Raw genomic sequence first — 17,937 nt, 5'->3', positions numbered from 1 at the left:
TGCCCTGGTAAGGAGGGGTGAGGTATTCTGATTTTGTCTGCTTATCAGGCCGGGTGCTATCTCATTGCACAACCCTCTGCCCTATGTCTGTTAGCTCAGTCAGTTTTTCAGTTATGTCAACAGCAGTCCGACTCTTTACTGGCCCTGAGAGAGCTCTTGGCCCATCAGCCAACAGCACTGAGCCTGATCACACATTTAATGCAAAGTGCAGGGAAGGAGCAGATTACCTGCTCCTTAAGTAGCCTGCAGCTCAGGCCCCAGATTCCTACAGCAGCCTGAAGCGCCTGAGGCTAGCAGTCTCTTTTCTCAATTCCACTTGTCATCACGATGAAGGGCCCTATACGGCAGCTTCTTGAGCGTCTAGAGGAGGTGCATTATTTAAAGTGAGCAGTGATTCACTCCTCGGGGACCCCAGGAGCTGCGCAAAGTGGCAGACTGGGTCGGGGGTGGTGACGGCAGACTTAATAAATGCACACATTAGCACACTCCATTAGCTTCACCTCTATTTGCTTGTAGTCTCCACCTGTTTGTCCCACTGTGCTTTTGTCCATTTTAAGTTAATGCAGGCACCTTATGCGGTGTACGGATACATTAATCAAACAGGCTCCTTTAGGAGACTTACTTTTAGCTTTAACCAACCTTTTAACTCTGCAAAATCTCTAATGCAGCGTAACATGAAAACAGCATTGTGAAAGCTACAGTAGCTGATTGACATAAATGTTCTGGAGAGCATTAACAATAACTTGAATCACCAATTTGTGCAAAGAGTAAAAAAAAAAAAAAAGCACCATTAAGCATTGATTTGTAACGCTATTACAATTGCTATTCAACTAACTTTGAGACCACTTCATCTTTAGTCCCAGGACCTTGGCGCACTGCAACCCACTTGACTGGGAAAATGAGAGCAAGCAAAAAGGCTAATCACTTGAAACAACTCAACATGCTATTTGGTCACTTATCACTGAGAGCGCTGCTCAGATTGCTAAAAATAACACCAAATTACCGTAACTATTGAAATAAATGTTTGAAACACTTGTGAAGCTAGCATACAAACAATAGTATGTTTTGCTAAGGTTGAAGCACTATTTCTGTTGCTTTTGTACAGCAGATAAAATGATCTTTGCTTCTAATTCCTGTTGTAATGTTTTTTTTGTCTCTGTGCCTTTTGTGTTCCCCCCGGGCTACACTTTTAGTTACTTCCTACTTTATTCTGAAGGTTAATTCCTCATGTAGCTTTCTGTGGTTTTACTTCCCTCGTTTTTTCTTCTTCCTGCTTTTGTTGTTCTCATGATTGAGGCTACATGTGCCTTTTCACATTAGGGAAAACAGTGGTTGCTGATGCCCAAATTTATTACGACTGAAGGCAGTCGTAATAAAGATGGTTTTATTCAAAGACGCAGATAAAGTCTGAAACCACTCGCAGTTAGTAGCCATATTCAAAACAACTTTGGTGTGTCAAGATGTTAATAACCAGGGGTGCACATAAGTGGTCCGCAGGTGCGCATTCGCTGTCAAAATAAAAGATGAGCACTAGATAAGAAGTTGCACCGCGTGTTTGCGTACATAAGATTTTCTGGAGGAGGACAGACATTTGTTTAGAACTGTTAAAGATCTCGAAGAAGCTCCTTTAAGCAATTACTTTGGTGTTCCTCCACCTCCAAAGAAATGTCAGAAGGAGTCCGAACTGCAAAAGAAGCGCGTATTCTCGGAAAAGTGGTTGCAGGAGGTGAATGCACAGAGATGTGGTGCAGAATATGCCGTGAAAATCCCACTCTAGCGGACAAAAACAGTGTCTTTTATATGGACGCAAATGCGAGTTGCAAGCCAGTTTGCAGTAGTCTGACATCAGTTAGCAATGGCTTAGGTTGGCAGTTAAATGCAATCTGCTTATAGTAATATGGTGATTAGTTGTGATAATTTGTGAAAAATGCTGTTGCCATCTACATACACAGAAATTTATTTATCCATGTTCTTCCACTTATCCAATTCGAATGGGGGCTGTAATCTATCCCTGCTCCCATAGCTCATCAGTCTGCTGAATGGCCAACACAGAGAGACAGACAACCATTCACACTCACATGTATACCTACAAGTAAGTACAGTACAGTGTACAGTGTACAAGCATGATGTGACAATGTTGTTTTACTAATGGGATTAATGCTGAGCTCCTATACATTGTTAAACACTCATGGTTAATAGAGAAACGAAGCACAAACCATTAGACTTAAGTTATTAATATACTCTAGTACTGAATGATAATATTAAATATTAGGCTCATTAGGTTCAGCATCAGAACAGGCAGGACAGATCTCATCTTCCTCATCAAACTGCAGATTTCCTCATCTATGTTTGAGCCTAACATTTCAAATGAAGATGGATCTCTGTCCTGAGGAAGACAAGACTTTTTTTCTAAAGTGTAATGTCACCTTGGTGGGGACAGTGGGATTTGTGAGCCCTGAACCGAAACCACAAACAATGTGTTCATCCAGAACACTGTGCAGTGGGATCTCCCAACCACGACTGGACCTGCTTAAGCAGGTGCTAAAAAGGCTCTCCATCCTGATAAACAGATCAGTTTGGACAGCCAGAGTGGAAGCAGCCAGGATTTTAACCAGAGGGCCAGGCACCCAAGCAGGAAGTCGTGTCACACCTATGCACTGGTGCACTGACAGCTATGTATAACAGATAATCAGTTTTTAGCCCTCAAACTCTATAAAACCAATCCTGCAATTTACTCTGTGAGCGCTGCTGGGTCTGTTCGTGGGATTTATGAATTAAAAACTTATAAACAATATACTAAACCAGACCCTGAATGTTCACCTGGGCCTCTTTCATAAAGCACATCTGCGGAATATAATTTCATCAGAAAAAGTAATTTTCTTACGAGAACAAAGCTGCTTCTGCCTCAGTAGGTTGAAGGATTTATCTTCCAATACAACGTGCTCATAAAACCTTGAAGGCAAAAGCGAATATGTCTGACCTAAGCAAAACCGCGACTTCAGAAGATTTAGATGAGCCTTTGAAAAGCTTCAAGAAAATAGCTTTAATAGGACTGCGAGTGTGTGGAGAAGTAGGTTGGAGGGGGGTTGGGTGCAAGACACTGTAGTGGGAAAGAATAGGATGCAATTCTGTGTCCACTGGCCTGCTACGACACAGACGGTGATTAACAGATGGTGAGATGACAAAGTTAACAGACCACCAGAAGAAAAATTGCTGTCAACAGTAAATATCTTTCAGTGCATGAGGAGCAAGGGGAAAAAAAAATAAAGACATGGCTGTGGCTGAAACAAAACACTGTCATGTTGGAGCCTGACATATTTGCTGAAAGTTTCAAAGGTAGAAAAGATGGTGGGAGAAAGTAAACACTTTCTGCTAGCAGGTAGGAATCTAAAGGAGGGGATGAAGGCAGCTCTACACCAAAAGGATTTACACCTGTAAGGACTTTCAAAGACCCCATGGAGCATGCTATACAGTTGTCACAGAACCTAGGAAAGAGTGCTACCTGTAACCTGAAAATATAAAGAAACATACAAAGCTAATTATCCATTTGCTTTTCCTCCTGGTCATGCCTGAGGTAGCAAAAAATAATAATGGGTAATTACTGACCTAAATAAAGGCTACATTTGCCTAAATTGAGTACACACTATCATTCCACCAAATTAGAATACTGTTTTTCTAGATAAAGTCTTTTGATGGGAGTGCTCATCCCGTCCCCCTCCCCACGCCTGGTTTCTTCCTGTTAAAAGGGAGTTTTTCCTTCCCGCTGTCATCAAGTGCTCATAGCGGGTCATTTAATTGTATTATGGTATATGATATAAAGCACTCTGAGGCAACTATTGTTATGATTTAGTGCTACATAAATAAAAGTAAACCAAGATGCATTGTGTTGGTGAAGTAACACTACATTAACACTTTTTGAAGTGTTGCTTCTATAAAAACATATCTGAGCCCAAGAGAGTAATGCACATGTGTTAATAAGTTAAGATCTCCCATAGAGGTCTATGATTGAGTCACTTTTATTGTCTCTTTTAATCAATTATCTATTTAATGAATGTCAAAATATTAATTTTTAAATGCAACTGGACAAAACAGTCATCTTTACTCTTGAAAAATAGGTTTTGCATGGACTTACTCTCCTTCCTTTAAATTACTTTATGAAGCAAAGGCCAGATAGCGACATTGGCACAGCAGATCTGTGATCATTTTTAACTTACGATGATTCATTATTTATCTTTACTATGTATCAATTTATATTGCACATGTGTTATTTATGTGGGCAACCATGGCTCAGGGGGTTGGGAAGCGCATCTGTAACCGGAAAGTTGCTGGTTCGATCCCGGGCTCTCTGTCCTGGTCGTTGTGTCCTTGGGCAAGACACTTTACCCTCCCGCCTACTGGTGTTGGCCAGAAGGGCCGATGGCGCGATATGACTATATAAATCCAATCCATTATTATTTATATTTTACATAGTTTCTACCTGTCTGGTGACTATGGATGTAAAAAAGTTTTCCTAAACTCTATCATGATTCTGTGTTTACAGGACTTCTTAAAAAGCTCTGAGATTGAGAGGTTTCCATGTATTGTGTATAATTGTGTAACTATAGAGGACAAAGAAGAGCTGTGCTGAATTTTTAACATCAGTATAAAACATGTAATGGAAAATTGAGTGACTGCTTTGAAAATCAACCTCAAATACAGAAAATCTGCATCGTGACAGGCATAACTCACTCTTTCCACCCCTGTTTGCATCTTATTATGTCAGTGGCTCCCATCAAGGCAAGCTACATCCCTGTCATTTTGTAGGTTCTATTCTCTTTTGCTACTTTGTTCAAGTGGAGCCATGTGAATAAACAGTGACACTTCAGAGGAAACTAGAAACCCTTGCGAATCTCCACTGGGAAGACCGTGCAAACTTCCGCCCTGGAGACAGCTCAGTCCATCTGAGGGTCATTACCTAGCCGTGATCAGAATGCATAATGTACGTGCTGCCAAGATGAAAGGCCCCGAGAGAAATATGTGCCTTCTATTCTGTCGTGCATGTCCATCAGCGCAACCAAGCTCCGTTCATCACTGCATTCATCATCATTTAAACAAGCTTCCCGGGTCGTGACTCTCTCCCAGAGCGCCACATTGTTGACACCGAGTGGAGTACATAACTACATATTGACTCTCAGAGTGACGAGGACGGGAAAGGCATTGGAGGATTGGACGTTTGACTTTGCTTCTTATCAATCAGTTATCTAAATAGAGGACTCTATTGCGAAGTCCCCCCTGGGTCGTGTGGTGTAAACTTGAGTTTCTCCACAGCTGCTAGGACATCAAAGCCCACACTACCACCTGTGAGGGGCTTCTGGAAATGAACACCCATATCGAGAGACCAAGAGGGCTCCTAAAGAGAGAGGGAGATAGGCCCATCTGTCACATAGCCTGAGGGTAAACACACATGGACGCAGAGATGTCTTTGGGGAGGGTCACACACACATTACCTTCTGTACAAGCTTTACAAGTGGTTGCCAATATATTCATTTGTTGATTTTTGATGGCTTTGTAACACGCCTTTATGATCACTATCATTGCTACAACTACTAACACTAGCAAGCCTGATTACCAAGTTGCATCCTTACTAATTAGTACTAAGCAGCTGATTAATTAACTGGTGAGTTATTACTCATCAAAACTGAGGCACAAATTGCATTATCAGATAGTTCCAATAAAGATTCTCCATAAGGCCACCAACACCACTAACACAGCCAAGTTTAGTGACTTAAATTAGCAGAGGTGAAATGGATCAGCTACAGCTAGCTGCATTTGGGCAGCTAGCTGTAGCTGATCCATGCCTCAGAATTGTCCAAAAAGAGGAGGAAAACATCCCTTAAACAGTAGCTTGGAGCCTGAAATACTATCTAGAGGAAACAAATGCATTATTTCCTGCTGGTCAAAAACTATACTAAGCAGCTGCTTTTGGAAATGAAAAAATGTGCTGAACTACTGAGCGGCAGTGATTGTAGCAAGGTCAAATGGTCAGTTTGTTAATGATCAGAGGGCCACAGCAAAAAACAAGCCATAATGAAGCAAAAGTTTCTTGATACATATCGTACCAATAATATGCTACTGACATTAATGCTATAGTCACTCAAGCGAAGTGACTAAAGCACATAAATAGAGTTTGGAGAGGAACCAGGTCTGCCACCAGCCGCCATCAGTTGGTAATAAGGTGGAGTCTGTCTGTTATAAGTTTGCGATTGAATGGGGTTAAGTTGGCAGTTACAGTTGCATCTATGATAATAAAGTGATTGACTGTGATAAATTAGCAAAGGTTCCAAACTTTTTGTCATCTATAGATCCAGAAATTTACTGTAACAGCCTCCATGCAGAGTCCAGCCAGAAACTCATGGATCTGAAACAGAATTCAAGAAATTCCTCCGAAAACAGTTACATAGTTACTGCAGGATGGGAAAATGACACACCAGAATGCAACCAGCTGGCAACCAGTTGAGTCAAATCCTCTGTTGATTGACATAAAACGACTGCAATGTATTGACATCTGTCTGCATTTACAAATTAAACAATTATTTACAATCCTTGGCCAATCTGTCTGAGACTGACGCCAAGCTGCAGTCAGTCAGTGCGGGGCTACAACTGGTTTGAGACAGGTTGCCTTTCCATCTATTGATTCTTTATTACCTTTCTTGACTTCTTGACATGACTTCTTTATAGTTTTTCAAGCTCCTAACATAAAAAATGATTAACAGCAATTGATAAGCTTAGAGGCCTATAGCTAAGGTACATTAGCTAAAATTAAAATGATAGTTAGCTAATGTGTTTAGCCAATGAATGCAACTGGCATTTCTTATTTTGTCTGACATTTAATTTATTTTGGATTTAGTCACATATGTTTTACTTGAGAGCAAACCATTCATCAAAGACAATTTTCAAAGACAGAGGTAAATCACTAATTTCAACAAAAGCAAACTCTCCTTTTGATTAGTGCCTCCATTTTTTTTAGATGTTCTCCTACCTTCTTTTCCAACAGTGCAGGCGTTTGTTTTTGCATTCTGCAGTTCAGAGTCAAAACCTGCAAATCAAAAGCTTTTGATTGCATTAAAAAATAATTACAGCTTTCCTGATGAATGGTTTTTCAGGAAACTTTTTTTTTTGCATCTTGCTTTCCATATGTAATTTACAGGAGATAGTACAGGGTCAAGCATTAATGGTTCAGCAGCGCAATCATCCATTATTAATCAGTAATAAAACAAAGTTCCTCCTGAACAGTTTTATATCCTGACTACTACAACCCATGATGGAAAAAAGGAGTCTGATGTGTAATATCTTGTGAAGGCTCCTTTCATTATCAATGTATTTTTTAGCCTAAGAAGAGTATCTGTAGTCTTTGTTTGATACAAGATTTGTCAGCCAACCGCCTCAGACACATCATAAACAACTTCTCATTTTGGCTCTAAAAGCTGTGTGAATAATATGAAAGACAGCACAAGCATATGTGTGTTACACTCAGACTGTCTTGCTATCCTCTTACAATGTAGCTTGCCATCACCAGCGTGTGAATGTGTGTGTGAATGGGTGGATGACTGGATGTGTAAAGCGCTTTGGGATCCTTAGGGACTAAGTAAAGCGCTATACAAACAGGCCATTTACCATTTACAATGTTTAGAGACAGTGACATCAAATCCTCCAACTGATCTTTAAAAAGCTTGGTTTTTTTAATTAATTATTTTTTTGTTTTGGTTGAAATTCCATACTTGGAAGACTAGAAGCTAAACTCAACACAGACAACAGGCAGTAAGAAAACATATTTCTCTGAGTCAGAAAGCCTAGATCAAATTCCTTCATCCCACAATGACAGAGCGCTGATACTGCAGCTGCAAACAAAGTAACACAAGATAGTAAATAATTAGAGCAAAGCAGGACAGCGAGGACAGGTGATGGAGAGTCAGGGCAGATGGATGATAAGATAGAGAGAGAGTGACAGGCAGATAGATGCTTCAAATGATATTTAGGTAAACTGTGGCCTCACCTTGCTTCTCCCTGATTGATCACCATGTACATCTCCCAGGACATATTTTCAGCCACGGATCCATGAGGCACCAGGAGGCTGACCCCTGAAAAACACACACACACACACACACACACACACACACACACACACACACACACACACACACACACACTTGTGTCAGCAGCAACTCCTCCAGCAGCCTGACAGCATAGGGCAAAATAAGAGCATGTCATACATGCTGGGGTTATGTAGATATTTATGAGCGCTTCAGTTCACCCCAAAGAAAAGAGTGACCTAGACTTGGGCTTCTAAGTGTTATAATATTCATGCTGATTTTCAATGGGAGTACAATAAAAAAGGGCTTATTTTGGCATAATTAAACAGTGTTCACATATCATGAGCAAATGAAGACATAAATACTACTTATCTATAGGGTTAGCTATAAGACAGCCTAGAGTATTTCGGGAGGACTCGGTGAAGCACTGGCATTTGTGGATTTCTGATTCTTGACTGGTTGTTAGCAAAGATAGAAATAGACAGAAGATGTTACTGTACTTCAAACTTTTCATCCTGTCTCCATCCACCCAATCCTAACTGGTCAAAGCAAATACTTGCCCATCAATCTAACGGCAGGAGTTTTTGCTTGCTCATAGGGCTTTTCTTTACATTATTACGGTCTCTACTTTACAATATAAATAGTCTTGAGGAAACTATTGTTTCAATTTAGTGCTATATAGATGAGCTTGAATTGAAAAACACTGATTGGATTGAATTATTTAAATTTCATCCCAGCCTGGTAAAATATTTCTATATTTAGACAAAGAATCTGCTTGGTGGAGGTCAAGATGCTTTTTACTGTCATGGTTCAATGGGAAAAAGTTTCAGTGAGCAGACCACAGTGACAAAAATGAATTTTATTAACCCTATGTCTTTTTTTTTTTTTTTTTGCTTTAGTGCAAATATTTCCAAGCGGCTGCAGTTTAAGGTTTGCAGTCAACTATATGTGTTGTCTGGTACCAAGCCACATGGTCTATTTTACACAGCTATGTATTGGAGAGTTCAGATATAAGACGTCATAGAGTTCATTACAAAGTTCTGGTCACAATGGAATTTTAAACTGAAATTTGGAGGTGAAACCATTCTCTCTGCCAATAATTGACTTTCCTTGTGTGGGTGCAATCATTTCCGTTCCAAGTCCCACTGAAACTACATCTGTAAATTTGCCCTGTTGGTAACCAGTAAGCATTTTTGACTTTGCTACGCTTTGGGAGGATGTAGAGTCAGACAATTTAATATAAATGTAGCTTATTGTCGCTAATTAGCTATATTGAAGCATTTACTTTTTATATAACCGTCCTCCTGAGTATAAAGTGCTACACTACAGAGCAACAATTTCCATACAGATGAGGGGGAATCAATGACACAAATATGAACTTTAAATAAACTATGAAGTTATTTCTTGCAAGCGAATGAGAAAAATAACAAATTAATGGGTTAGCAAACAAAGCTTGTAGAAAAAAAGAGTAGGTAAGCAGGCAGAGCTGTGGGAGTTACTGTGACTAAGTTGCACTGGAGTTATTGATAGAATATTTGCATGCAGGTCTTTAACAGTCCCTACAAAATTATAAAACACATATTTTTTGCAAAAATCAGTTGGATTTTCTTATTTATTGATTTTTTTTCAAAGAAGAAACAACAACTAATTAGTGTATTCAAGTAATCAAAATTTAGCCTGCAGTTATGTGTGACTGAGGCAAACAGGCCCTGAGTACTATTTTAGTATTTCACTTCTGAATTTCAACCAATTAGCACAAACATTTTATATATTTATTGGATATTTGTTGGTACAGATAATGTTAGTGAGAGAAACTCAAAAACAATGGAAAACATTTTATTGTTTACATGTAAGGTTTTGGCATTTTATGCTTACATGAGGCTACAATGAAGACTTACATAAGGCTGCTATGGATGAGAAGCCGACAATGACTCTGATCATGTGCAAGATAAGTGAAGGTTTTAACTTAGCTTGTGTTGACACAGCATTCATGTTCATGCACACAATTTCCAGCACAACGGGGCTCATTTTAAACATGGCTACACCAGTCAGATGCTAAGGGATTTAGCAACTGATGTTTTCGTCATATGATTGTACGCTCTTTAAACTACACTTTTTTCCCCTTCAGCCACAAAACTGGTTAAAAAAATACCTTTGACCCAAGTCTGTTAAAAAAATTAACCAAGCATGTAATTCAGCCTCTTATGACCAAACAAAGTAAGGATCTACTTTTGGCTGCTCTCTCATTTCAGTGTGTGGCTCTGCTTTTTTGATGTAAAAGTCCAGACCATTCTTTGCAACTGCATTTTCTTTTCTTTTTTCTTTTTTGATGACCTATAGTGATGATGGAAAAGTTACTTTAACAACGTCAAAAAACCCCAATATAAACAATTAAAGAAAAAATCACTTCACATTACATTGTGAAAACCCATCAGCTTGGATTTTCCTGCTTTTCTGACCTTAGGATAATTTGCTGGAACGTCCACGATGTGTTAACATGCACCAGACCAAAAAACTCCGAAACTACTGCCTATATAAAGGTGCTCAGCCTTGCTGATGATAAAGCTAATCAAGTGTATATGATCAGCAGCACCTGGCTGCAACATAATTTCATGACTATCAATCAATTTTTATTCAGTCAATCTTTATGTCCATAGAAACAAAACAAATCACATACAGTAACACAAAAACAAGAGAAAAACAAATAAAAATACACCTTCCTGCAACTATACCAGTGTCTCCACAATGAAGAGTGATAACGTGCGGTGCTAAACCTTGTATCTGCTTCATGTGCATGCAAATATATTTATCAATGAGATGTGTTAATAAAACTTTAAATGTAGTGGCTCCAGCAGTTACAAACATCTCACTTGCACTGAGCCATCTCAGTGTATTCAGTAATAACCTCAAAGCCTCAATAAAAGCTACATGAAGTTTCCATAAACTTGTTTTCCTATAATTTGTCCAAAGGTCTTTCATATACAGAGGTGTACATTATGTTCTAAATGAAGAAATGGTCTCTCTATCGACACATGCATTAAATTTACCTAAGATGTATGCACACTTCATCCAACATTTCCATTATCATCTGACATTTGATGTGAGACGTCCAAGATATCTGAACTTGTTACAGACAGTAAAATGATTATCTGACAATTTCAACTCTGGAAATCTTTGATAGTTGTCCTTACTTGCTTCTGCAAATCGTCAGTGCTCTTTTACAGACATTGTATCTGATATCATGTTAAACGTCATACAGTAAGGAGAACGTATGTGAAAGAGCCGCTGGAGACCAGCACTGCTAAGACTAAAGACAACAAGATCATCTATATACATAAAATGGATCAATAAAATACCATGCATCCCATATAGGCTCTTAATTTCTTTGACAAATCATCAACATAAACATTGACAAGAATTGGGGACAAAATTCCTCCTTGTGTAACACCATCACTAACTCCAACCAGGGCAGAAATGCAACAGCTTGCAATGTCTGCTTGTCTTTAACAGTTAAACCAGAAATTTCATGATGTATTTGGCACCCCTCCTTGACTAAACTTAGCAAGTAACTTTATAATTTACACACCTAAATGCTTTGGAGGCATTGATAAAAAGTGATGAATTCTGTCTTCTACATTGGTTTAAAGTTTATTTCAAAGAATATATACAAAAATCAGCACCATGCTTGAGTTTGAAGTCAAAGTGGTTATCAGTGAAGTTAATGAACATATGTAATCTATGGAGCCAGTTTCTTTCTAAAACTTTTGACGTTGTCTTCGCTAATAGTGTTGGCCTGTAGTTATCAAGACTGCTGACTTTCCTAGCCCTAATCCTTAATGATCGGCACTAACAGAACAGATAACACTGGGTCTGGCAACAAGCCATGGATCATGCAACCAGTAAAACAGATGGAAAGAAATGGATGCCAGCTTATTACTGGCATGTTTAAGATGTTCAGCAAAAATATGGTCTAACCACATGCTTTTTTATCTGGTAGCTCAAGCATTGCTTGATATAACTCATGTGCCATAATGACCATGCACAGAATAACATTTGCAAAATATATTGCTATTTATTTTTGTCGGTGAATCATGAAAATATCCACATATGCACTGAATATTAAGGGAAAAACAGAAATCTTAAAAAGCGCCTAAAGAGGTAAACATCCTTTGTTAGGAAAGATCTAGGAATTGTGGGGAAAATATGAAGATGAGTGGCCAGTGGGTCACAATGAGTAAAACCTGTTTCTCGGTAAACAAAAGTGACGTTTTTCAGTAAAATGTGTAGGAGGTTGTTATTCCTACATAATCTGAGTAAACACTGTTATTTTTTCCCCTTAGGTCTTAGTAGTCTAAGAGCTTAGCTGATCAGCCTGAATATACACAAATGGCTACAGAAAATAAGCAACTGAATCAATATGTGATTTAAGTTAAGCTGTAAACATTTCTTTCTTTTCCCTCTGATCTCCCAGTCAGCTACACAACAGCTTTGAAGAAGCAAGTGGATTTTTTTCACAGCATGTCAAAAGATCAACACTGCCCGTCCTCTGTTGCTTCACACTATTCATCTGCCGCAGAGTGAATGGCAGAGCATTCACTCTGAAGTGTAGCGAGCATATAAAGACCCTGCTTTACAAATAAAAGGTTCAGAGGAGCAGCGAGGGAAATGACAGATAAAGGGTTTTGGAAAGTGTGTATTTGTAATAACTTGGTCATGTCTGGAATGGGCATTCTTTAGAGTTTGTCTGTTTTTAATAAAGCTGTGTTTCACATGTTTGGGAGCTTGGGCTGGTGGCGACAAAGAAATTGGTAGGAAGAGTCAATTGCAACTGTCTTTCTTGAGTAGTTAAACCCCTTGCTGTAAGGGTTCTGATCACTCAGTTAAACAAAAATAAAAAAAACCTCACTTGCCAACAAAGGCCATTAAAAGTGAAAGCTCTGCACTGTGGAAACACTGAAAAGCAGTTGTTTTGTTTTTTTTTACTATACTGTGAAATTCATTTTGTGTATGGTTGAGACAAACTGGCTCCTTCATAGGTAGTCTGAGTTTCTCAACGTCTTGCTCATGACAAATGGATGACGGCAGAGTGACAGGTGGGTTGGTTCTGTGTCTGTAGTGATTTGGTGCACCAAAATACTACTGTAAAATAACAGAAAATAACTTCCTCATAAAAATACAGTTATTTCAAGTAATGACAATACAGTTTGTTGCGCTAATTTTACATGGGATCTTGCCTTTTCAAGTGATTTTAAACATTAAATTAGGAACATGTTAATGTGATTAAACAATGAAATTATCTATAAATAGGAAAAAAAAAATCCTAAAAAAACAGTAATATTCTGGGAGCTGGGGCGCCAAAATACTACTGTAAAATAACAGAAAATAACTTTCTCATGAAAATACAGTTATTTTCAGTAATGAAAATAGAGTTTATTGCGCAAATTTTACATGGGATTCTGCCTTTTCCAAGTGCTTTTAGACATTAAATTAGGAACATTTTAACGTGATCAAACAATGAAATTACCTATAAACAAGGTCAATGAATGTGGCAATATGAATCATAATACGTAAATGTACAGAAATATACAGTTAACAGCTGGTTTAAATAATAATGGATTGCATGCTCTGAGACAGACTGGCGAGGCTGTCATATCGCACCATCGGCCCCTCTGGCTATCACCAGTAGGCGGTAGGTGAAGAGTCTTAACCACGGACACAATACCGAGAGTGTCCGAGCCGAGGCTCGAACCGGCAACCTTCTGATCACAAGCAAACTGCCAACCCTTGAGCCACGATCGCCCTAAATAGCAATGATAATAATACTTATGTGATGTAACACAAGCTCATAGGGATCATGTTATATACTTTTCCATAGCATTACATTTGCATTCAACAGTTCAATCTTTCAAATAACGGACAGATATTTGTGAAATCATGATACATTTGTGAATGTATTTTAACAATCTAAATATGCATATGTACAGACAGATACATTTAATAATCATGAAAATTATGTTGTATTACATTACAGTGATTTAACGTTAATTTACATTTGAAATGTGAAATCACAGTCTATTTACGTAACTTTAATGATATTCTAGAAGAACAGAACAGAACTGTAAAATGCACAGTAAAATACTTTCATATTAGGGTTTTTTCCTACAGTGCAGCCATACCCGCGACCTTGTGGTTGTTAGTTCACATTCATTGGCCGATGCTTAGCGTCATGTTATTATGTGTCCCAACATCCCAACCCTGGCATGTCACATTGTTTTCATGGCCACACCCTCACCCCAGGTGCAGAGGCCTATTTCTGTTCAAGAATGTTGTGAATACTTTGAGATTTATATTAATTGCAATTCCTACCTCTACATTTATTTTTTAAAATATATAATTAGCACAGCGTGGCCGTGCAATGTTTTATATGTTTTTTTTAGTTTTTATTCCTATTAATTATATTTTCACTTGTTACCTCTGAATTATTGAATCAGACCTAGATGGCATGAAATTTTCAGCAAAATTATAATTCAAATACTCCTTTAATGATTGATTATTCTCATTAATTTTCGATCATTTTATATATTTTTCCATAGTATTACATTTGAATTTAACAGATCAATCTCTCACATAACAGACAAATATTTGTGAAATTATGATACATTTCTGAATGTATTTTTACAATCTAAATATGCATATGTACAAAAAAATATATTTAAAAAACAAGTAAATTGTGTTTCACTATATTTACAGTGATGTTATGTTATTTTACCTTTGACATGTAAAATCACAGTCTACTTATGTAAATGTAATGATATTCTAGAAAGACAGTACAAAACTGTAAAATATACAGTAAGATACTTTGACATTACTATTTTTTGGAACAGTGTACCTACTCACCACTCCTCCACGGCCACTTCATGGCCCAAGTGCACTTCACTTTGTCTCAGCATCTCAACTCATCCCTCTTATGCATTCTCTCTCTCTCTCTCTCAGACACATTTGCACCCTTGAAACATGATCTTGCAGAGCACCAGGTTTGTGATTTTTATGACTTAATTAGGGAAGCAGTGAGACGCGATCTGCTCAGATGTTTGTAAATTACTTAATGTGACTTTTACAGAGGCAGATGTAGATGAGGATGACTGGAGTTCTGTGATGTGGTGCAGACATTGATTACATAACATAGTACAACTGAACCACACCCAGGTTCACCAGATCCCAGTTCACTTAACTGCATCGTGGCACAGCACGGAATGATCACACTAGTCACACGTACTGGAGTGTGGGGGGTCTAATGTGTTTGGGCACGGTATGAATCATCTAGTGTTCGTATACACTTGCAGTGAAGTTCTCAGGTATTCTGGATGCATTTAATTGAGAGGCCACAGGCTAGGTAGATGTCTACTATAAAGGGATGATGCCTCTTTCCAGGGAATTCTATGGGATTATTCAGCACTGGGATTCACAATATTTCAACAGAAAGAATGTCTCCTACAGAGCAAGTTGTATTTCATGTTGTTTGTAATTGTATTGTTGTCAGTGAGTTTCTTCAAGACCATTTTAGACCGCTAACCATGAAATCATTGGCAGAAAAGTCAAATTATTTGAAAATGAAGTGTTTAGAGAATTTAAAAAGATTCTAACACTATCTCAAATAATTCTGAGACTCATAGTTTTTGCTCATTTAGAAAGTTTAAACAATCAAAAGTACCTTTAAAGTGATTAAGAGTGCTTCCTTAAGCTTCATGGCTACTATGAAAGGATTTATTTCTTTGGTAGAAAATAGGTACAGCTACTGAAAATGCTGAAAGTGGGGTTTGTGAATTATCCAGAGTAATTTAGGACGTTGTTTTCAAAGACAGAATCAGCTGCACGGTCTTTCATTTCTAATGAAATTTTAATTAATTCTTCAAAGCTGCAAGTCCCCTGCTTTTGTGTGGGAGATGTAGTGTGAATCCACTCCTTAAAAATGGCTGAACAGATGTAAGGAACGTTGCTATTTTGGTTTGTATCACTAAGGTGGCTGGAGAACTCCAGTAATCTGCAGTGAAGTGCTGCGTATGGCTGCCTGTTCAGTCTAATGAACAGCAGTCCCTGCAGACACACCGTGCGAGTTCTGCTCTTGATAGCAAAGACTTCTCCACACAGACCTTCAGCCTGAAAGACGACCGTGGGAGGCTGATTTCACTTCACCTCTCCATGCAGGCTGAAGAACACCACCGTGTATATGGGAGGACCACAGAAGAGGGCTGTAAGTGAAGTGGTTGGCACAGTTCACGCAGACTCCTCCAGCCATTTGTGTTGGCAGGACACGATGACAGCGTGACCCCCGTTTGCCTGAGAGAGCTCACAATGACGTGGAGGAATAACAAACAGCTACCTGCCTTGGCAACAGCACAGATGGATCTTAGCAACAGCTTACAGGGTCTAAGGAGTGTGTTCATGTACTAGTTGTCATATAGTAATGATATGTGCCATTTGTTTAGAACAAACTTTGACAAGGTGATTTACATTATCATTTTATTTGTCCTTTCCAACTGATGACTTTATATATATATATATATCCAACATCGATTCAGGAAACATCTATTTGTAAATCTGTGTGTATATAGCATGTTTTTTTTTATAGGTATAGCTGTAGGTAGAGCACAAGTCCTGCATTTAATTTCGCTTATAAATTGATTAAGTTTTATACTCAAAGTATTCTACAAAAGCAGTCAGTTGAAAATTAATGAGTTTGAGGGTAAATAAATAATTCACAGGAGGGCTTTTAGTGACCAACGTGGCTTCAGGTTTTGCTATAGGTTTTCAGTGTCATGGTGGTGGGATAGTTCCCACGGGGGAACACAGACAGGCTAACATATGAATGGCTGGGCAACTAAGCCTTGCAATTGCTGACCTTTTATAAAATTTGCAAGCAAACCTTTTTAGTAGTTTGAATGATTTTATATTTGCTGTTTGCTTGCTCTCATGTTAGTACTGCCAGGGTTGCCACAGGAGCAATACATTAAAGAAAGACATTAATTTAACACAAATACCAAACAACAGCTACATCTTCTCTTGATGTAATGATGGGGCACTGATGCTGATAAGCCTGTTAAGTGACACAGTCAGCATTTCTGCCAGCCTTGCCTCCGGGCTTTAAATGGACTTTATTTATAGCACTTTTTCCAGTGCACTCATACAGTGTTATAATTCTATACATATTGTACAATGCTTTTTCTTATCATGCACACTCACGGGCTGCTGCTTTGGCTACAGCAGCTTTTATTATATGTTTTTACCTTCGGTGGATTTTTCATATGTTATAGTTTGTTTGTTTTTTCATTTAAATTCTGCGACTGCTGCCAGTCCATATTTGTCCCCTTTTTAATCTGAACATGATCATAGCTAGAAATCCTAGATTCATGTGACCACTCCTGGCTTTGTTACACCAGAATAGAACAGCAACCTGTTTGCAGCTAGGAAAAATTGATGGTTGCCCAGTGATTACAATTAATTTCTTCACATTCAGGAACCAGCTACAAGTAGTTGCAGGGATTCCTTTCAGTCTCAAGGTGATTGTACACATCAGCTGGTGGGAGGCAACCTGTCTCCAAACTATCATGGGGCAACTTGAATGCAATCTCTCTTGGACAAAGACTGGCAAAGGTTTGCATATAATCTTGTGTAACTTATAAATGCAGACGGATTGCGAACACACATCAATCAATCTGAGTCCATCTGCGCCAATGAGTGCAATTTGTCTGCGACATGTCTTTTTGCAACAGAGGACTTAAGTCAACAGCTTGCCAACTGATTGTATAGTAGTGGTTGGTGCTGCTCTCCCAGAGCATTGGGTAGGATTGAGGTTAGGGTTAGCACACTG

At 38.6% G+C, this 17,937-nt stretch overlaps 1 protein-coding gene across 2 annotated transcripts in view; it reads right to left on the bottom strand.

Annotated features, from left to right (window-relative positions):
- The window catches only part of unc5db (unc-5 netrin receptor Db), a 279,454-nt gene that overhangs the window by 56,418 nt on the left and 205,099 nt on the right, over window positions 1-17,937 (bottom strand). For both annotated transcript variants that reach the window (XM_040050206.1, XM_040050207.1), the window contains one exon: window positions 8,033-8,117. In XM_040050206.1, the coding sequence (XP_039906140.1) occupies window positions 8,033-8,117 (85 nt within the window). The remainder of the gene's footprint in view (window positions 1-8,032; window positions 8,118-17,937) is intronic.

The sequence above is a fragment of the Simochromis diagramma genome, unplaced genomic scaffold (assembly GCF_900408965.1).
Source record: "Simochromis diagramma unplaced genomic scaffold, fSimDia1.1 OVJJ01000159.1, whole genome shotgun sequence".
NCBI lineage: Eukaryota > Metazoa > Chordata > Actinopteri > Cichliformes > Cichlidae > Simochromis > Simochromis diagramma.
Note: the sequence above shows the minus strand (reverse complement) of the source record. Positions and strands in the feature narration are given on the sequence as shown.